At 44.1% G+C, this 22,658-nt stretch overlaps 1 protein-coding gene across 1 annotated transcript in view; it reads right to left on the reverse strand.

Annotated features, from left to right (window-relative positions):
* Positions 1 to 288: 288 nt before the first annotated feature.
* Positions 289 to 22,658, reverse strand: part of LOC122807522 (solute carrier family 26 member 6-like) — a 516,873-nt gene continuing 494,503 nt past the window's right edge. Inside the window, exon 19 of the mRNA XM_044078447.1 lies at positions 289 to 327. Coding sequence (XP_043934382.1) covers positions 289 to 327 — 39 coding nt within the window. The remainder of the gene's footprint in view (positions 328 to 22,658) is intronic.

Genomic DNA, 22,658 nt, shown 5'->3' on the forward strand with positions numbered 1-22,658 from the left:
GAAAACTCACCTATGCTCAGCAATGAAGTACTCTATGTGCCCAGCCATAAACACCCCCAATTCACTCATTACCAAATGACAATCCATACTAAAACCCAGGCCACCCCACTCAGAACCTCCTAGCAACTGTCCAAACTAGAACACTCAAACTACTAACCATTCTTAACCACTGTTGGAACACAGAGCTCTAATACGCCTTAATAAGGTAATTACTCAGACCTTCATTGTGCTCCATCCCAGTGGCAAGAATATCCATCCTATCAAAAAGCATCACCTTTCAGATCCCCTTTATAAGCCACCGCATGATGTCTTCTGCACTTCAGCAATCTGCAAAGAAAAAAAAACCCAATAAATTCTATGTGAACACATACCATTACTTAACATGGAGGCACTGACAAGGATCCCTGCCACCCCTATCAAGTGTTTGCCAAACTCTGCACCAAAATATTGGACCAGTCCCCTCTTTTATTTATTTTTTTTTTACTCATATCCCATTGGACATGAGTGATAAGTGCTACCCACAGAAATAAGAGCCAAACTTGTCTAGCTTGTAATCGCCCCAGAGCCAGTAGCCTAATGACTTCCTATGATACTAGGAGTGTTGTGACTCCAATGCACCTGCCTGAAACCCATTCACAGTGGCGTACCTTAATGAGCACTAAATAAAATGCATTACCTGTAACCTCATCAGGCCCACTGTAGGTACCTTTCAAACATTGATCTAACATATTAAAACAGTTAATAGAACAGATTGTACAACCAATTAACCCTGAGATCACAAACTGAAATGCCTGTCCTTCTCTGGCTAGCAGTGTAAATCCTCTACCAAAACTCAACAACTTTGAAATCCACTTACTTCAGTCAGTAACTGATGCCCACTTGTGCTCCCCATGTGTAACCTCCTCACTCGCAACTGCTTCCATCATCTGCGAACTCACTGTGTAGCGCCACAACTAGTACTCATCACACCACCATCTGCAACAAAAAAGACAAAAGTAAATCCTCTAAGATGTAAAGAGAAGGCTCCACCTTCTACCTACCTATTCCACATGATAGCAGCAGCATTCCAAAACCCACATCTGCAAGAAAGAAAAGACATGTAAATCATCTAAAATACATAACGCACATTTCAAGGCATCTTCAAAAACAACCAGTCCTGTCAACCTGGGAAGGATTGTACCACCACCACACACATTTATGCCAAAGTAGCCAACACTGAAGCTATGCTTTCAACGAACCTATCAAACACCCACTATAAATTTAACTACCCGTCGAGTATGTTACAACTAAACCCCACACCTGAAGGGACCTATCAATATCCACCACCAGGGTAACCTTGGCGATTCCATACTACATCACTTAGCACAGTGTATGGATGTTGGACCAAAGCTATGCAAAATCTGTACTGATGAAAGGTGTAACTCACCCCTGTAATTCCCTTCAATTAGAAATGGTCTGAGGAAAAGACTGAAAATATGAAGCAAAATTGTAACACTCTGCGAAAATCTACACCTGAGTACAAAGCTCGCTGCATCAAGAATAAACATTCCCACCTCAACCAAACATATTCAACTGACAAGCCTAAAGAAAAAGAATTGTGACATCCCTTGGGATTCCAGCTAAATTTCCTAGGAAGAGACTTCTCCACTGACATTGCCTCCCTTGAGCCACCCTTACAGCAGTGACAAATGTAGTTTCAAATGTTGTGGTGTCTGTTTATGCTGTAAATGGCAGATCCCGAAAGATGATGTGCAGCCATTGAGTGTACCCTTTCACTTATCCCGGCTGGCCAAACCTTCCAATCCGTAGTATCACACTCTGCCCCTGCATGGAGGCAACTGTTCCACTGGTCGACTTTCATCTGCTGCAGAGAAAGTAGGTCTTGTTGAACCGCTGTTAATCCAGCAAATGTTAGCCATACCCCTCTATCTCTAAACACAAGAACTAACAACAAATGGGACAAAGTTGAATGTACTGCTCACAAACTATGATAAGAGGATCAAACAAAATGTTTTGCATTATCATGACTTTCCGAAGGGTATGGAGTCCGCAACCTAAGTGTCTATCATTATTTCCTAACTGCAACCTTTAAATGTGAAGCTATGCCTGATGAGTCCTTTTTGCCACCGATGTAAGCAAGCCACAACTGCATAAGTAAACTAGTAAACTGAAGCCATGAGACATTCCCCACAAACTTGGAATCAACCACCCGTAGATGCCTGCCTTAACCCCCCAACAGTCGCTAGCACCACTCACGCATGCATGGCCACCAAACCTTCATGAGGAAACCCACGAAAACAGGCACAGTCTCCTCAAGAACCCAAAACAGCAGCCAAACACATTCACCACCACCATGAGAATGAGGCAAGGGACAAACAATGCCACCCACGGACCGTAGGCCAATTGCCTGAGAACCCACCCCAACTCCATCCCGGCTCATAGAAAAATGCAGCATCATGCCCAACAGCTTAGGTCCAAACCCACATAACAAAATCTCTGGACAAGGCCACAAAGAAAAGCACCCTCCAAGTCCAATGCCAAGCACAAACATCAGCCTATTCAGCCTGAGAAACACCACCATCAAACCACAAACACTAGCAGGGTGAATCATGAAAACATATGCATTCAAACCTGTCTCAAAGCATCACCCTTCTCCCTCCACATGTTCCCAAATCACTCCTTTGTCCCAACCAACTGGGACTGACCATGGAGCACCCGATGAGAGTGTGCCTACAAAGTCACCATAGGGATCATCTTTTTTTTTTTTTTTTTAAGGGGGGACCACCATCACAAACTCAGTCACAAGCCAATACTTGGTACACCAGTGTAGCATGGAAAGGCCTGCCTACAGAACACAATTAGCTACCAATATCTGTATACAATCAGATAGATGTCAATCCCATTCTGCAAGACAGCCCCAAACCACTAATTCAACCAGACATGAAGCCCCTGGTCTCCCTAAACAGTGACTAACTGCCAAGTGCACCCATGAATACAAAAACATACACAAAGTGAGCTGCCAATAGAAAGTGGCACATCTTCAGATGCCACTCTCAGACAGATTGCATTAGTCTGAATTTGCAGAATGGTAGGAAGTCTGAAACCGAGCATCTGTTAAAGCAATGCCCTACCTCCCTTCCTACCTGCAATCTTGCTCAAATTTGGCTGAATAGCCTATCTAATGGAAGTTATCGGAATACTGGGGCTTACCTAACTATGGCTGATGATTAACACTGCACTACGCATGTGCAGTAATATCCTTTACTCCACCATAGTTGGGGCCCACAAAAAGCCCCTGACAGCATCAACTGAGTGTCCCCTTCTCTCTTTCTTTCCTTCTTCCATACACATATCAACCTGTACCCAAGGCAGAGAAAACCAAAATGCAGGGCTGCAGTGCTTCCCAGGTCCAACGAAACACACTGGCCCTCCGCCCCCAGCTGAACCACTGAGAAGTCACTGCAGGACAACCAAGCAAGACCTCAAAAGAAACCACCACCCCCACCATACACCCCCACCCCGGGCAATGCTGAAATGCTCAGACTGGCATGGGTGCTCCAATCCCAGCAGCTGTGCTTGTGTCTGGAAACAGCCTGGAGTCTTGATAAAGACCAATTTTCTTGAAGAGAGGTAAGCCCCCACTAGGTCTAGGAATCTCTGAGCACAACCAACTGCAAAGGCACAGGCACACGAGTTTATCAAATCAATATGTCATTATGGTCAAAGTACATCAAGGAATCTTTCTTGGCCCTCTGGGGATATACAAACCATCCAGTAATAGGCTACCCATTGACGATTCACTCTGTTCAGGCCAAGCTGAGTTCAGTTCGCGGGCCTCTGGGAAACTGGCCAGTGGAGTCACAGTCTCCAACAAATAAGAAAACTCCACCACAGCTTCCCCAAGGCCTGAATGCATGGTGCACAGAAAACCCAGGCATGGAAGGAGTGCCATCTACTCAGCGAAAAGCAATCTATGAATGTGCTCAAGTTGCTGCAAAGCTGAATGCCTCAGGAATGTGACACCAAGACTCCTGTCACAAAGATGAGATACCTTGATGTAGTCAGATTTGGAATCCCAGCTTCAAGCATTTTTTGTGCCACATTGGAACATCCAGTAGAAGCACCGAGCCTAAAACTGCTCTGTGGAGGCAGCAAAGTGCCCAGCCCTGTGGTGCGCACCTGTTCCCCGAATATCCATGCGAGTAACCACTCTCACCACATCAAGCACAACCTGCCAATCCAATCCCACCCCCTGCCCGAGGATAGACACATGCACATCACCCCACCAAGCCACAATCTCTGTCCTCCATCACCTATCCATTCATGTGAATATACATAACTGCATTAAACTCTTTTTTTTTTCTTCCCCTTTTATACAAACCCCAAATGGACAGTGCATGTGCACTGCCCCCACCACCAGAGCATACCCGTAGTCCACAAAAACACTCGCAATGCACACCGATTGGCCACCACAGCAGGAAAGAACAGAAACTTATCCTAACCAATGACAACACTGCACCCACCCAAGCCAACAGCCATGGCCTCACCAGCAACGACCACAGTGGTGAACAGCAACCGAGAAAAGCCAACATGGGACCCACACTCCTGAACTGATGCTGGAAATCCAAACAAATGCATCTCCGACAGACCTAGCACGCAAAGCCAACTCAATGACCAACACATTAGGCAGCCAGTCAGCAAATCAATGGATGTGCAGTAGCATGCCTCCCCTGCAGGACCCAAAAAGCCACCCCCCCAAACCACCACGACACAGCCCATGGCCCAAAACCACACACCAGAACTGCCCTTCCCTGCCAACCAAAACAAAAACAACATTACACAACTACTGCCAACCAAAACCCAGTTAATGAACACAACCCACCTCTTCCACAGACCACTAGTCCAAGGCCTACCTGACCACACTAACACCCACAAGTCACCATGGACGCAGAACTTGCTGTAACAAGTTCACACCAAAATGTGATTGTTTACCCAGCTACACTTGTCTAAACCTCTTAAGCCCCTCCCTACCCTTATTTCATTTCCTCTCAATCCTCCCTGCCTCCACTTAACCCTTTCACTTTCCCAACTCACTTAACACCACTAATATCTATCTAACCCCTCATGAAGATGTCCTGGGACAACTTGGTTTGTTAACAAAGAAACACTTTCCAACCACAGTTCTGAATCTCTTCTATTCTGAGTACGAAAGTATCCAAGAAAACAAATAGAACAAGAAAAAATCACTTTATTAAAACAAAGCTTTCGGGAATATCCCTTCCTCAGTGTTAATTTAATACATTTGAATTTAAATACATATATATATATATATATATATATATATATATATATATATATATATATATGTACACAATACATCAAAACCACCTGACACAGCCATCCTATAAAAACACAGTATAAGAACGGATTAATTAACATTTAAAATTATATGCTTCCATTAAAAAGGGGAGCTCAAGTAAAATGTATGGGGGGGATTCAGTAATCCTCCGTGTAAGACTAACCAAGTCTTACTCGGAGACTGCCGTCTAAGACTATGACGTCAGAGCGCCATGCATATCCATGAGGGCACGCTGACTCAACTGGAAGGCTAACATGGAGTGTGTAAGACTGCAGGGGGCGTGTTGGACTGCCGAGCAGTCCAAATATACACGCCCCTGCAACCATATAAATGTGAAAATGACAAGTGCAATGAGCGAGTCCGCTGAAATGTACACATAGCAAACACTACACATCCCCACATACTAAACCATTTTGTAATTGTAAAATGTAAACTAATTTTTTTTTTTATAATTCCCGATATAGCTGCCCGTATTTGCACGTGTTTGCGCGTGTGTTCCCATTGCTTAGCTACAGTTAGCAATTTTGACATCGAAGAGCATAATAAGAAATGTTTATGCAAATTAAGCCAAATAGCAATAGCATAGTGGTAGAGCCTTCACACAAAGGGGAGGCATTCCCGGTTTAAGTCCCACCACTCCCCTTTCGATTTTATGTTTTAAATTAGTATATACAATAATTCCTGACATATACAAATTAAATTTTAGTAAAAAGCAATGAAATGGCCTCTGTATTAGTGAACAAAATGTATATATATAAATATAAGAAGGTGAGCAGCATTAGGGATATTGACATATAATTGCCCATAGCTAAGCAGCATTGTACCCAGTGCAATATAGTTGCCCATAGCTAAGCAGCATTGTACCCAGTGCAATATAGTTGCCCATAGCTAAGCAATGCTTTACCTAGCGCAATATAGTTGCCCATAGCTAAGCAGAGCTTTACCTAGTGCAATAGGTTTGCGCAGAACTACGCACCACGCTAACCAGCGCACCGTCTGCAATGTCGGGCAACGTGGAGCAAAGTAGAGCAACATTGAGCAAAGTCACCTAAACACAGCCACACCCCCTAGCCTGTCTGGACAGTAGTACAATAAAAAGCAATGACAAGGCTTGAACCGGGGACACTGTGCACCATAATCAAAGTACTGAACCACTAAGCCATGATAGCTTAGCATAAACATGCACTGTTAACATATATATACTTATAAATGGAAGTTTAACCATTGTTAAGCAGGTTTGCTGTTAGCTGAGAATTTTCAAAAACGGCCAATTACAAATAAGTGAGGGAAATGAGGCATATTTAAGCTCCATAGGCGGGAATACTCACCATAACTGATTGTAGTTCCCATCTGTAGTCAGAATGGCCGGTGCTGGAGAGGGTACTTCCTTTCGAGCGCAACGGTGGGGCATCGAGGAGTCAAAATACATGGTTTGGCTCCTTGTCCACCATCATGAGTCAAGACTCCTGCAGGGCCAGTTTCAAGGGATGGAGTACAAAGCGGAGGCTTGGAACTGGTTAGCTCATGATCTCACCAGTGCCACAGGCGTCCCTTGGACTGGTGAGCAGGTCCATCACCACCATGTAGACCTGAAGAGACGGAAGCAGGACCTACTGAACTGATGGATACAGGAGGCCCATGACATACAAGACGCCCCACTACTGAGTAGGTAGCCATGGAATGAAGTACGTAAGAAATGCTATTGTAGTCTATATAATGGATAGGTATGTCTCAATATCCCTTCATTTACTTCACAGCTGCAGGTGTCCGTGCTGTAAATCAGCAAGCCTATGCAAATCGGCTACTAAGGCTGCACCACCAGGCAATTTAGTAATTATTCTGCGTGTATTGTTATATAAAATAAGTGAGAGAGCCTGAAAAAAAGTGTTGCAGCCCAATAATAAAGCCATAAAATGCCCTGAATAATTTCTCTGCATGTACTGTTATATAAAATAAGTGAGAAAGCCAGAAAAAGAGTGTTGTAACCCATTAATAAAGGTAAAATAAGTCCTGAATAATATCTCTGCATGAAAAAGACTGTTGTAACCTATTAATAAAGGTATAATACGTCTTGGATAAGTCTTCTGCATGCACTGTAATATCAAATAAATGAGAGAGCCTCTATAAAAGTGTGTAATGTAATTAATAAAGGTATAATACCTGGAGTGTGTCCGTGTCACTTACTTTGAAATGTTGTTGTACTCTTGCATTATATAAATAGTACTGTTGTATTAAGCGCTGTCAGCCCACAGGTAGGCAGTCCCATATAGAGTGGATGAAGGAAGTGCCAGTAGCTGTGAAGCATATATACAGTCCTCAACAGTTGGTTAATGGCTGGCATGCATAGGTAAATCTGGCACACAAGTAGTTTGTTAATGTGTTCCCCAGAAATGTGAGTGTGCTGCTAGAAATGTAGGGGGCTGTAGAAATATAACTGAAAATGTCACGTGAATACATCCAGATATGTAGATATATAAATATAAATAAAATAAATAAATACGTAGCAGTAACATCTGCATCCTGGACAGTTAGTATGTCAGATATAGGTCAGGTATATAATGAGCTAGCCATGTCAGATATAGGTCAGGTATATAATGAGCTAGCCAAACCCAATACGCAACCTAATGCACATTGCCTAGTGTAATAATACATGTAGGGGATATACACCTGCAGTCAATAGGAATGTAGTGTAAACTATAAGTACATATAAGATGTTAATGGCGGGATCTTTTTATACCCTACTGCATGTGCATAAACAATGCAATTCCACACCTCAATGGGTATGTGTAATCTCAAAACATTTGTTGGGACATATGTCCTATTGTTCTATAAATATCTGCATTTACTTTGATGCATGTGCCCTGTTCAAACACCACAATCTTGGTGGCCTGTTGCCACCAATCATTCCTGCATGCTGTTGGAATGTCCACTGTTGTTCAATATATGCATGTGTTATGCTTGCTGTTCAACTGTTGGAACCCTGGTGTGTTGGGTTAATGGGAATATTACTGCATGCTGTTGCAACTAATTTAGAATGCTGTTGTCTATGTTGTCATTAAATACACCTAAACACAGAACATATAGGAAGGCTGGTCCCAGCGGACCCACCTGTCCCTCCTCAGCTGGCGATTGCACCTGGCACCAGCAAGTCCGGTGCCCAGCCCAGGCCTCCCTCCTCTGTTGGTTCTGTGCCACCTTCGGGTGGAAGAGCTGCAGGGGATGGGGCTTGTCCCCCCCCGTGTGAGCGTGGGTGGAGGAGGGCCACCTGTCACCCTCCAAAAGGTCCGGGCTGTGGTGCGTAGGGAGATCCAGTGTTCAGTCGCTGATCCCCTACGCCAGCTCGAGGCAAGAGTGGCACAACTCACGGGTGAGCCTGCCCCTCCTACACAGCCCCCAGCACAGCCACCCTCCGGGCTGTGAAGGTACAGTGGTAACTGCCCATGGGTGGGGATCTCAGTTACACTGTTATCATCTGTGGGCTCATGGGCTTGAGATTTCCAAACATCCTTCCCCGTCAATTGTGTTCACCCACCCCATGTGTCATATTCCGCCCCTGTATGCATCTTGTTTGTCTTGTCTGTTTACCTGCCCAACCTACCTCCCACAACATACCTACTTCCCTTACCTCACATTCCACTCTCACCTGAAAAAAAAAAAGTGGGCAATCTGCTCCCGCAAAAAAATCACACCCCATTCATAGCTGCCCATTTCACACACATGTCCGCTGGACATGTAAACTGCTAATTATAATTGGCAGTACAACATACTTTGTTGTCCTCACCCCTCTCTCAGGGGCAGAAGGTTTCAAATTTCACTCCAAATTTCTAACATATGCACAGCTGTTGCTGGTAAAGAAATGGGCAGCTATGGACCTTCCCTACACACATCCTGCACATCCCGAGCTGGTTTGCCTACTGTCTTTCCCTCTTTGTGCCCCCTTTTTCACCACTTTCCTATCTCCCCATTTTCTTTTCTTTCAAAGAAATTAGCGCGGGGGTTAGTGGGAGTAAGCACTTTTAAGCAGTAGTAAGCGGGTTTGAGTGTGTGTGCGCATGTCTGCGCTTAGCTAAGTATTGCTAAGTGTCACGCAAACCCGCGCAAACCCGCTTAAAAGTGCCTTAGTCACTCTGCATGGCAGGGCCCTTTTTTTGCTGAGCAGCAAAATAAAACACCTCTGTCAGTCTTGAACCCTGGACCTTGGACACATTACACTGCATGAAGTACCACCAAGCCACAGTTAACATACAACAAATTGGTGCTGTAATAAATATATCATGCATTACAATGAGTGAATGTAAAGGGAAAATAGGAATGCCATAACACAAATCTTGTTCTGTGGATCTTTACCAGCAGTTGTTGTGGAATTGCATGACATGACTGAAAAGAGAACCAGCCATTCTAGCAGGAAATAATGTTACAGTAGCACTTTACAAACCCCACACAGTATCAGAGCAGAATAAACACTGGCATATTTGAATAGGGCAGAGGCCATACTTCTCAACTGTGACTGCTTGTCAGGGATGTCCCTGATTCGTAAACAAATGTTAGCTGTGTCCCTCTGAATCCCTCTGAAAAGTACTGACGTTAGGCAGAAAATTGGGGAATTACACTTAATGAATAATGTCAATAAGTAAGAGTAGATACTGCTTGCACGTCAGAAAAGGTGTATTAATACATATGCTGTGATTCTCTCACAGTCTCAACTTAATGTCTGTAATATATTACAGGTGTACCTCACTTATATGTACCTTTCCCTGAGGCTGTTCAAATATATTCCTGAGTGTATCAGAGGCCTGGCAGAGGCAGACACACACAGGCATATCAGCTTTTCTGCTGTTACACACTCTGCAAATAGCTTTGAAAGGAGTCCCACAAGCATACCCTTATGTAGGAGTACAACAGACATATCAAAGGATGTAGCCATGTACTGGTAGCAACCAACTGTGACAATGCTAATGTTCCAGTGCTGAAAAGACTGGTGTGGTGCACAGCCAAAGAATAATAGGCTAACCTCTGGCTACCATCTGGATATGTCCACAGGTGGGAGCTACGCAGACAGACTACTTGCCTTGATAGACTAACAGGTACACAGCAACCCTGTGCGTTCAGCGAGATAAACATCACACAATAATAAATAATGCTCTCTGTACTTCTGCACCCCTACCCAAAAGAACAATATACCTGTGTATTCAGGCTCTACCAATGATGTAGGTAGGCATACTCAGTACTGAAATTTGTCCAGTTGTCTTGAGCAGCCTGTGCTAATGTCAACACAAAATAACCACAAACTGTTCAGAAGTGAGTAAATTAATATTTACAGTATAGTAGTTCACAAACAGTCCATGTGCCAGAAGAATACATTGCAATAACTATTTTTGTATGGCAGATGTCTAATTAGAAAAGAAAGTACATACTCCCATGTATCTTGTGTTAGCATTTGGAGGGGTGAGTAATATTCTGCACTGACAAGTGTGTACTAGAAGCAGCAACAATCAGGTTTGAGTACAACATGCAAATCACTGGCTACAACCCTAGCTTCAGATATAAGAAGTATACCAACCTTCTGACTGACACAACGGTGTCCACAGCAAACAAGTATGGGCCTCACCTTGGAAAGCTGAAAGGGCTACACCTACCTAACTTAGCATTTTGTAGCAGTGGGCTGCTATGACAGTGAGTGCTGCAATTACCACACAGCAGGCTGCATGCAATTACTAAATGGTGGGCACCAATTGGTGCAGAGGCCATTACATGCACATGTGCTACCTAGAAAAGCAGGCTGTACTTGCTGTCCACACATGCAATAATATCATTGCAGCAACAGAGAGAGAGAGAGAGAGAGAGAGAGAGAGAGAGAGAGACAAAGACAGAGACACAGACAAAGAGACAGAAACAGAGAGACACAGAAAAAGAAAGAGCAACACCAACAGACAGAGAAACCCAAAAAATATATATATATTTCCTTTAAAAACAGACGGAACAGAGAAATACAAAGGAAAGGTATGTAACACATATTTATTTGCTGGCATGCAGTAGATGTTTTTGAAGAGTACTCTACATACTGTGAATCATCCATATGTGGCAGCAGTACGTATCTATATGTATCTGTACATGTGCATAGGGCAAGGGACATACTGCAACTGTTTGAGAAGGGTGTGTGTGTGTGTGTGTGTGTGTAGATATATATATATATATATATATATATATATATATATACATATATATATATATATATATATATATATATATATATATATATATATATATATATATATATATATATATATATATATATATATTGTTGAAGGTTGTTATGTGCATATTTCTATGTAGGTTGTAGTGTGTGGCAAAGAAAACAGCATGCAGTGCTGGCATCTGACATGTGGTAGTTAAACACTGTGGGTATGATTTGTCAGTGTTGCAGTGTTGCAGCCAGTGAGGCTTGTTAAAGCTACATGGGCTGAGGACACCTTCAATGCATTTTGCACAACACTGTGCAATATTATTACATAACTGTATATCTCACAACTGTTGCATAATTGATATTCCCACCATGAAAAGTGAACTGTATATGTGCCTATATGTACAGCAATGGATGTTCATATGTATCTATATATGTATGTGTATGTATATATATATATATATATATATATATATATATATATATATATATATGAAGAGAGAGAGAGAGAGAGAAAGAGAGAGGCACAGGGTCATACTTACTGCGACAGGTTCCTGGTGACCAAGGCATGGACTGAAGCTCAGTGTTGACACTGCAGTGCCATCCCTTCTTGCCAAAACACCGTACCCATTAACTACCACATAAGTGGTAGTCTACCTAACACTGAAGGTGTGATAAGGGAACATGGGACACAGGTGGACAGTAGCCTCCCCTTTGATAATCACAGTGCCACACTAGTCATGTTCTCTGTCTACATGGTACACATCATCACAAAAGGTGTGTCATCTAGGGAAATATAGGTCAGTGTTCCCCTCTACTCATCACACTTAAAACCCATTATAGAGTCCAATGCCCCATGTGGTATGTACCTCACATGACAACTACAGCAACTGGAAAGGCCACAGACAAACCTCACAAAGAGTAATACCGGCCTCAAACAGATGCCCTATGCAGACCGACTCACAAAACCACAGCTAGACTGTGTTGCATACCGCCTACCCAGAGGTGACCTCTGCCTAACATACAGAGCTATGTCACACCCATAGCTGTTGGACATCCTCCACGTAAACATATTACAATCCCTCCGAGATACACGCTCTAGGGCCCTAAACCTTGTCAGCTCACTAAACAGAACATGCTGGAGGGATAGATTCCTATCTCAGAGACATGCCATATTCTGGAACAAACCACCTATCAATAGCAAACCAAGCTCCTCATTAGCAGTTGCCATAAATACTCCTGATGATTGGTTGGGAGATAGGAAATACACCCCGGGAATCACCTCTGTGGCTCTAGTTGACAGGAGCAAGTGAAATTAAATTACATGTGTGTCAAAGGCCAGGGTAGCGTATGGCTAGGCTACTGTAGGCCCTAGGGCCAATAGCATATTACCTACCTATGACATGATGCACACACACATGTACTTAGTGCAATAATTGCTATGTGAGTTTGACTGAGTGTGATGGTGAATGTGTTGGTGAATGTGTGCGAGATTGTAAAGGTGTGATAGCTTAGTGTGAAATTGTTTTTGTCATGGTAGTTTGTGTCCTAGCTGTGATCCCAGCAAAAGATGTGTATGCTATTGCTAGGCAGAAAAAGTAGTATGGCATACGGTGTGACGTAGTCCCTTGTTGTCGACTGTGGTGTCCCATTGTAGGCTAAAGCAATACATGTATGCTTAGTGAGTGGTACTGCTGGTGAATCCAACTCCCATATGAACTGTAGTACTACCTGAAGCTGTAGGCCTAAACAGTACAGTATGGTGTATGTTCACATTGCTTGGAAACACTGTTTTGTGTGTTTCCTGTAGTCCTCACAGATTACATACCTCAGGCATAAGGTTTTGTAAGTAGTGACACCCAGTACTGTATGGTACACAGGTAAAGCTCATCTGGGTTGGCATACATTTGTGTGTTGTATGTATGTCTGATGTGTGTGTAATCATGCCTGTACCATGCCCTCAATCATATGTGTGTTACAGGGTATACGTGTGTATCTAGCAACATGTATAGTCTAGTACAGCAGTATGCCACCTATATTAACAACTGTGTACATATGTTAGGCAGGGGTTTAGCATCAACGACTAGGGTGGTATACTGGTAATACTGTAACTGTACTTTACATTAATTGCAATGGATGACATCTTTCTTTATGCATTAGCTTGATATATACCTCCTGTGGCTAGGTGGTGCATTGTGTCACATACAGTGTGCCATGTACTGGTGTATAGTCTTACATACTGGCTTCTCTTTGTTGCTGTGCAGAACATGGTTTGATATATACAGCGTGCCAGGCACTGTCAGCCAGTTGTGGCCTGAGCACTAATATGTGGTATTGAACATGTGTATCCTCTGACAGCCAATCGGATGCTATATATGGCAGTTAATTGATATCTGTACTTTAGAATGTTAAGTGTGCCACATGACTTGCTCACACATATTGTTTGTCTTCCAGGGGCATGGCCCACCAACGCAACCTGTGTTATACAGCTGCAGAAGAACAGGAAATACACAGCAGACTGGTGCAGCACTACACCCTACTGTTCTCTAGAACCAGCCAGGACCAGCATGAGCGGACTGCACTGTGGCAAGATCTTGTTCATCGGGTAAATGACATAGGCATGCATAACCGGACATATGAGCAGGTACGCCATCACAGTGATTTAATTAGACATGTCCGGTGGTGTGAGTCTGATATCCGTAGACAACAGCTTGCCACAGGTGGTGGGGTAGCCATTCATCCCCCCTCACCAGAGTGGAGGAGCTGCTCATAAGCGTGGTGGCTCCTGGCCAACAACAGGAACAGCAACATACATGTGTCATCATGGAGGCCGGAGCCACCCAGCATGTTAACATGGAATGTGCAGGTAACATGCCCTATCTGTAGACTACTGTTACCTGTATTGGTAGATTATGTATATGTGAGATGTGTACTGTGTGTTTAGCAGTTGTGCTGCCTAGTGTTGTGCAATACTGATATTTGGAATATAATCTGTACGCCTGTGACTGTTGACTGTTGTACTACTGTAGTTTAGCAAACTCACAGTAGCAATGCCACAGTTGTGGCCACTGACAAACTGTCTCATATTCTTGTAGGTCCCCCTGGTTGACAGCAAGGCAGCCAGTCGATGCTGGTGAGTGTGTTATAAATTTAATATTGCTAATGAAATGTGCATGTCATAGGTGAGGTGTAGGCCATGTACACGTAACACACCTACGCATAATGCATGCTGTGCATGTTTGCTGTGAGACTATGCACATCTCAGTAATGTCAGTAGCTGCCTCAATCACATGCAATACACAGAGCCTTACACACAATTGTGGCAACACCGTACTGGACATTGGATAGGCATAGTTGATACACATGTACACAACAAAAACAACTTTGTCATACGCAGTACACCTTAACATGCTACACATGGTGTATCCAGACACCCACTGTAAGGCCACACTTCAGTATCCCACATGTCATCCACACAGCACACATAATATATCTGAGGAGTAGAGGCCTATCATGGGGCTGTGCGACACTCTTCAACACCTAACACATTCATGTTAGGCAACGCTCCCTACTGGGCACCTTACAAACCCATGTAACAAGTGGCTGTGTAATTGTGAATGTAGCCACGGTACTGCAGTTCAGGTACAGCATGCTAGGTGGTGGTCTGGCACACATTAGTAGCCTTGAGTGACCACATGATGCATGATGATGATGATGGCTCTTGGTACTTCACCCCATCCAGTTACAGTGACCACAGTACTACACATAGCAGTCATTGCTATGCACCTCAATGTTGTGTGTGTGCAAACATATGCACCTATACACAATATGTATAGCAATCACCATTTGTACAAAGTGACACATATATGTCTTGTAATGCTATTGAGGTTATAGGTCACATGACACACATTGGGTATGTGTGATGTTTAATGTTGCAGTCATGTTGTAGCATGCCATGTCATGGCTAGCACTGGCATGTCCACAATATAGGTTCATAGGTTCATACTAGGCTATCTGCCCTAGGGCATTTATAAGCCTAGCCAGAGTGTGTTTGGCTTTCGCCACCCATTTTAAATTAATTTTGCTATGCCCTTTTTTGAGGTTAGTATATTGTGCCTCTGTCTAACAGTGACACAGACGTGATACCCGGGGTAAACCTACGATCTCCCATCCACTCATCAAGATTCCTCTTGAAGAGAGTCAATGAGGGACTCTGCCTAACCTGGACTGGGATTTTATTCCAGAGTGAAGGGAGCCTCTGGGTTATGAATCTGTCCCTCCAGCATGTCCTATTTATTTCAGTGCTGAGATTCAAGCCTCTCGAGCGCGTAGCTCGATGGGATTTGGATTTTCTGAGGTGCAGCATGTTCATTAATTCCGGGTTGGACATGGCTTTATACGTCAGGCACAGATCACCTCTGAGCAGGCGGTATGCCACTGAGTAGAGCTGGAGTTTCTTTAACCAGGCAGCATATGGCATCTGTTTGAACCCTTTGATCCTCTTGGTGAGGTACATTTGGGGTCTTTCCAGTTGCTGTAGGTGTCTGGTAAGGTACATCCCAAAAGGGGCATTGTACTCAATTATGGGCCTGATGAGGGATGAATAAAGAGGCATGATGACCTCCCCTGATCTAGATGTGAATCCCTTCATGATTAGGTGGGCTATATAAAATGTTTTTCTAACCACTTTGGCCACATGATTGTCAAATGAGAGATTGCTATCAACTTGGGTCCAATTACTTCTTCCATACTTAATGGATTACCACCTATGTGGTAATTTGTGGGCACTTTGTTTTTGCCAAAGGGGATGACTATACACTTTTTGGCATTTAGCTTGAGGCCATGGCTCTGGCACCAGTTGTCTGTTTCTATGAAGCCCTTTTGGAGGATGCTTGTGTCGGCTGGAGAGTCAATTATGGCGCCCAGTTTGCAGTCATCTGCGAACTTGGTCAGCCACAGTCCTTCCATGTTGGCCTGTACTTCCAAGAAATATATACCGAACAAGAGAGGTTCCAGGACTGAGCCCTGTGGGACGCCACTTGTAACTGGTTTGGAGTCTGACATGGCTCCAGCAATTCTAACCATGTGAGTTCTGTCCTTGAGCCAGTTTGCAACCCATCTAGTGACATAGGGGTTTATATTTAAGCTGGTGAGCTTATCTATAATGCCCGAGTGGGGTATTGTATCGAAGGCTTTTGCGAGGTCCCGGTAGGCTGTGTGGACCACCTTCCCCTAGTCAATGGCCTTGGTGACTGTTTCAAAGAAATCAACCAAGTTTAAGAGGCAGGATCTGCCCTTAACAAAGCCGAACTGGGTAGGTTTCAGTGTCTGTAGGTCCCCAGTATCTTTTTTTATGAGGTCCATGGTTATCCTTTCCATAGCTTTGCAGACCAAGCTAGTCAGGCTTATGGGGCGATAGTTTCCAGGATCCGTTGAGGCACCACCTTTGTGGAGAGGGACCACTGTTGCTGTACGCCACTCTTTGGGTACATATCCTGTAGTAAGGCTGAGATTGAACAGTAGTTTTATGTTTGGGTTTAGCTCTTCTTGGAGTTCATGTAGGATGCAGCCCGGGACACCATCTGGTCCCATTGATGCTGTGTTTTTTGCTTTGGAGAGGGTGGCTCTTACCTGAGCATTTGAGATATCAGGGGGGCAGCACTCTGCTGGGATAGATATTTGCCCTTTTGGTGGGGGGGGGAGAAGTTTGCGCTGAACCTGTCAGCTAGGATGTTGGCAATGTCTGTGGGTTTGGTGTATTTTTTGTCATTTTGGACTAATTCTGAGCATATCTGGGAATTCCCACCCAGGTTCCTAACATAACTAAAGAAAGCCTTATGATTATCCTTAGTGTCCTGTGCAATTTTTTTCTCAAAGCTGGCCTTAGACGATTTTATGAATGCCCGTAGTTTTTTGCTAATACTGATCAGAGATGCCTTCCCTTTTTGGGATTTTGCTTTATCATGTAGTAGCTTCCTCCTTCTATTGTATAGTTTGTTTATGGCTGGGGTCCACCAGACAGGAAGTCTGCCTTTGGAGGATTGGGTCTTGGTTTTATTTGGGATTGCATGATCCATGCATTCCTGAAGGTGTTCATAGAATACATTTATAAAGGATTCTGCGGTCTGGGCCGTATTTTCCACAGGCCCGGGGGCTTTGAAGGATTCCACCTTGGTTTTGAGGAGTGTGAAATTTGCTTTAGAGAAGTTTTTCACTGTGGTTTTCTGGGCAGGGGGTGGGGTCGAGATGTGAATATCCAGTGAGATTAGTTTATGGTCTGATCTTACCAGTGAGGGATACACTTCTGGTCTGGAGCATAGAGTCCCCATGTTGATGATGATCAGGTCCAGTATTTTTTCCCCTCTTGTGGGAGTGGTAACACGTTGTTCCATAACATTTGAGTTTATAAATTCTAGGAACCTTTGGGCTAGGGTGATGGAGCTAGAGTAATGCTCCCAGTCTATGTTTGGGTAGTCCAAGTCACCCAATATAATGGTGTTTGGAGAGATCTTCATATTTTCCAGTGTTCTCAGGATGGCTGAGTGGGGTTCCTGGGTTTGGGAGGGTGGTCTGTAGCAGGCTATAAACTGGAAGGCAGTTTTACCCACTGTTAGTTGCACATGGATAGTCTCTGATGCTTCGTGCTGTGCCACCAACCTGGAGGTGTGGGTATCTTTGACGAATATTGATACTCCCCCTCCTTTTGTGGTTTGGTCCAGGTTTTGGGACCGAAAAGCTTGGTATGAGGTATAACCTGGTAGTGCTGGGGTGCTCTCAGGAGCCTTGAACCAGGTTTCTGTTACTGCACTGATATCGATGTTCTCCATGCTAAGGAGAGTTTCGAGTGCGTGCATCTTGAGGTTTAGACTTCTGGCGTTGAGTAGCATTACTCTTAGTTTCTTATCCCTTGTGATACCTATGGAGATGGGTTTGTCTTTTGAGCCTTGCCTAAAAAAGGCACTATGGGGGTGGCGAGAGCCTTTGCCAATATCCGAAAGCCCAGGGGTGACAGGCGCAAGCCGTCCCTAGCGAAGCATCGTGGCTTGTCGAGCATGTCATCCCAGGCTGACAGGCATTGGATCCCCTTTGAATAACACCAATACTTAAGCCAATTGTTAACATTGATCATCTGGTCTTCATATTGTGGCATCATTCTTGGTGAGGGTAAGATGCTACTCAAGGTCAGGGTCATACCGGCCTGGGCTACATGCTCAGAGAGCTCCTCTATGTCTCTTTTCATGTAGTCCAGGGAGGTACGTCTCAGGTCATTCACACCAGCATGGACAATGACTGAGTCATATTTGTACTTGCCTTGGAGTGACCTGAGTGCTTGTGTTATGTGGCAGATCCTAGCACCCGACAGGCAGCTCACCGTGATCTTCTCCTTGTTCAGCCTGGTGAGCGGGACGTCAGTGTGCCTGACAATAGAGTCACCTATTACAAGTGTATCAGGTGTGTTGTTTTGCCTTAAGGGCTGTGACTGTTCGGCACACTGGCTTTGTGAGCTATGTGTTGCACGTGTTTTGTTTTGGGGTAGCGGTTGCTTGGGTGTCTGCTTTGGAGGTCTCTGCTGCTTAGGCAGATTTTTATTTAGAGCCTCTGAGTATGTTTTTGTGTGTTTATGTGTTTGGTTTGCTGTCGTGGTAGGTCTATGTGAGACTGGAATTGTAGTGAGTGTGGTTTCCTTCTCCTCCTGACTGGTTACGCCATTTCTGAGTTGAGAGAGCTTATCCTCCAGTTTGGCTATATGGTTACATCTCTCACATGTGTTGGAATTTGTTGGGAGGAGAAGAGGGTTGTCTGTGTACATGAGGCAGTTGTAACATTGCCTCAAGATTCCCAGATGCACCAGCTGGACCGGAGAGGAGATTGACAACTGACCTTTGGACATGCTAGAATAGTATTGGGGATTCCTTTATAATTGAAAAAAAAGGGCCAATGGGGAACAAGGTACTCAAGGGGAGTTTGTGAGGGTGTAGTGCTTTTAATTTTTTAGTTCTGACTTATATAATTGCTTTAGTGAGCAAGTGCCAGGTAACTTAAATGCAATGTGTTACAGGTAACTTAAATGCAAAAATGACAAACAGTAACTTTCTTTCAAGTGAAACAAGGAAATAAGTACAGTAAGCAATGCAGATATCACTAGGGATCCACAGAAGCGCTGAAAAGCCATGTTTTAGGTGGAATTAGCATTTCAGGGAAATAACAAGCAAACAAGCAACAAGCATACAAACAAAGCTAGATTCAGCAGGCCTGGATCTAGTCTATGCTGCAGCAAACAAGGTGTACCAATTTCAGTAAGAAACAGTTCAAATATGCAGGCACTATAAGCCTTTAACCAGAAATTCCCAGCTCAGAAGAGCAGAGTCCAGCCTCTCCTCCCACAAGAGTGCAGACCACAAACCTTCTTAATGTAAAATAACTGGCCTGAAGCCCAAGTGCTTAAACCAGAACTAATACACTTTTAGAATAACAGACACTGAGCCCTCAATGAGCAGTTCCCAACTTAGAAGGATGTAAGCTACCTGTCCTGCCACCACAGTGCAGGCCACAAACCTTCCTAATGTAAAACAACTGGTCTGAAGCCCAAGAGCTTAATCCAAAAGACTTAGAATTATAGCTGCACTTTAATCAAGTTACTACCAAGCAGTAATAAATACAATTGAATACTTCAAAGAATGCCTGGATTAGTGCTCAAGTTATACAAACAAAGCTAGATTCAGCAGGCCTGGATCTAGTCTATGCTACAGCAAACAAGGTGTAGCAATTTCAGTAAGAAGCAGTTCAAATATGCAGGCACTATAAGCCTTTACCCAGAAATTCCCAGCTCAGAAAGGCAGAGTCCAGCCTCTCCTCCCACAAGAGTGCAGACCATGAACCCTCTTAATTTAAAATAGCTGGCCTGAAGCCCAAGTGCTTAAACCAGAATTAATACACTTTTAGAATAACAGACACTGAGCCCTCAGTCAGCAGTTCCCAACATAGAAGGATGTAAGCTACCTGTTCTGCCACTACAGTGCAGACCACAAACCTTCTTCATGTAAAACAACTGGTCTGAAGCCCAAGTGCTTAAACTAAAAGGCTTAGAATGAGTTACACCAAGCAGTAATAAATACAATTGAGTACTTTTAAGATGACGCAAAAGCAAACTAAAGTAGGAAGAAACACAAATACAGTAAAAGCACATAGAATTTTTTTTTTTTTTTGAGTGAGCAAATGAGATGGGCCCAGGAGGAGTATCCAAGTGCAAATTTACAAGAGGGGCGGGCAGTTTCAAAGCAACCAAGATTAACACCAAAACAAAAACAGGGAGGGTGGGTGGGGACCTAAAGAAAAAACAGAGTCACAACTTCCAGCTAGATATTGCTCAATGCAACACAAACAAATTAATTTAAATTGTCCTACACTCACCTATATATACACCATATATGTCCTACACTCACCATAACCACTGTACAATGGCCATGTTGAGCAATGGTATTCCATCATGTATACATGCACCACTCACCCTGTGTGTATACATAGCATGCATGTGCTAAATCTGTGTCCACAATTATCTGCTACAGACACAGAGACTGTAATCAGAAATGGATATCTATGTGACACACAGATACACATTCAGCCATGGTATGTATACCTGTGAGTGATGGTGCACAGGACATTGCAGACATTTTAATACTTGCACAGCAATGTTGTGTCCATGTACACATTGCATTCCAGGGTGAGGCCAATCACTGAACAACAACACACATGCATCAAAGCCAGGTATACTGTTATTAACAAGGGCTGTCTACACTCGCACTGCATGGTCTTGAGCAACAAATTTTCTGCATGCTGACATGTTTGATATGACTGTTTGCCTTGTGATACTGTAACCCACCTTCAACCACTACTGAATATGTTTTGGATTGCTGGTGGTGTGTTGGTATCTGCTGTAGTGAGGAGTGTATTTGTGTGCATGTGTGCATGTGTGCATATGTTCATGTGTGCATGTGTTCATGTGTGCATGTGTTCATGTGTGCATGTGTGCATGTGTGCATGTGTTCATTTGTGTATGTGTGCATGTGTGCATGTGTTCATGTGTGCATGTGTGCATGTGTGCATGTGTTCATGTGTGCATGTGTGCCGACATCATGTACAGGTCGTAAAGTGTGTTTCCTGTCTTCCTCCCACAGGTGCTGTGTTAGGGCTGGTTCACTGCAGCAGGGAAACTGATGTCACTGAGCCACATAGTCATAATAAAGATAGATGTGTTGAGGCACAGACGTGTTTGCCAGGGTCTGTCGTTGGGCCACCAATCGACAGTACACAGCTGTCCACCCCATCCATGCATACACTCATGCTGCCAATACATCCATCACCAATGTCCATAGCTGAGGGACAGCATACAGTTGGCATTGGCCAGGACAACGTGGTATCCATGGCACATGCATCTCAACACAGCAGCCATACCCAGATGTCTGGAAGGGTACCACATAGGCAGATGTCCAGGGGTTCTCATAGGAGCACTGATGCTCATCATGCCACTGGCAGACATGCCACAAGTCTGACAATGTCACACATGTTCCAGGCTGTCATGGAGACACAGGCACATATGGAACGGTACACCAGACAGGGACTAAGGGCACAGAGGGCACATAACACCACCATCATTGACAATATCCGTGACCTAGCAGGTGCCATCTGTCATTACACCGAGGTCACTGATAGATGTTGGGGAGAGACATTAGATATCCTCCGCAATGTCATGTCCATGTGTCAAGACAGTGCGGGATGGTTGAGACATCGATGTGGACGTATGCCAGCAACATCAGCAGCTGGCAGTTGCCGCGGACGTCCCTCAAGCCACAGCCGCTCCTGTAGTGCCAGTACCAGCCCCAGTAATGTTGGGGGTGGGCTCTCCATAGAATGTCCTAGAAGACCACGTGCATGTGGCTCTGGACAGTCCCAGCAGGGACATGTGCCCAGTGTACATCCATCCACCTCTGGGGATAGTACCCAGTCTGACTTAGTACCTGATAGAGTCAGTAGCACCCCTGCCAGGCACAGGTACATATCCGTGGCCAGAGATGGTGATCTGTAAAGCCTCGCAGGTACAGCCTGTGGCTGTCCCACAAA

The sequence above is a fragment of the Protopterus annectens genome, chromosome 7.part1, assembly GCF_019279795.1.
Source record: "Protopterus annectens isolate FY-2018-M chromosome 7.part1, PAN1.0, whole genome shotgun sequence".
Lineage (NCBI taxonomy): Eukaryota > Metazoa > Chordata > Ceratodontiformes > Protopteridae > Protopterus > Protopterus annectens.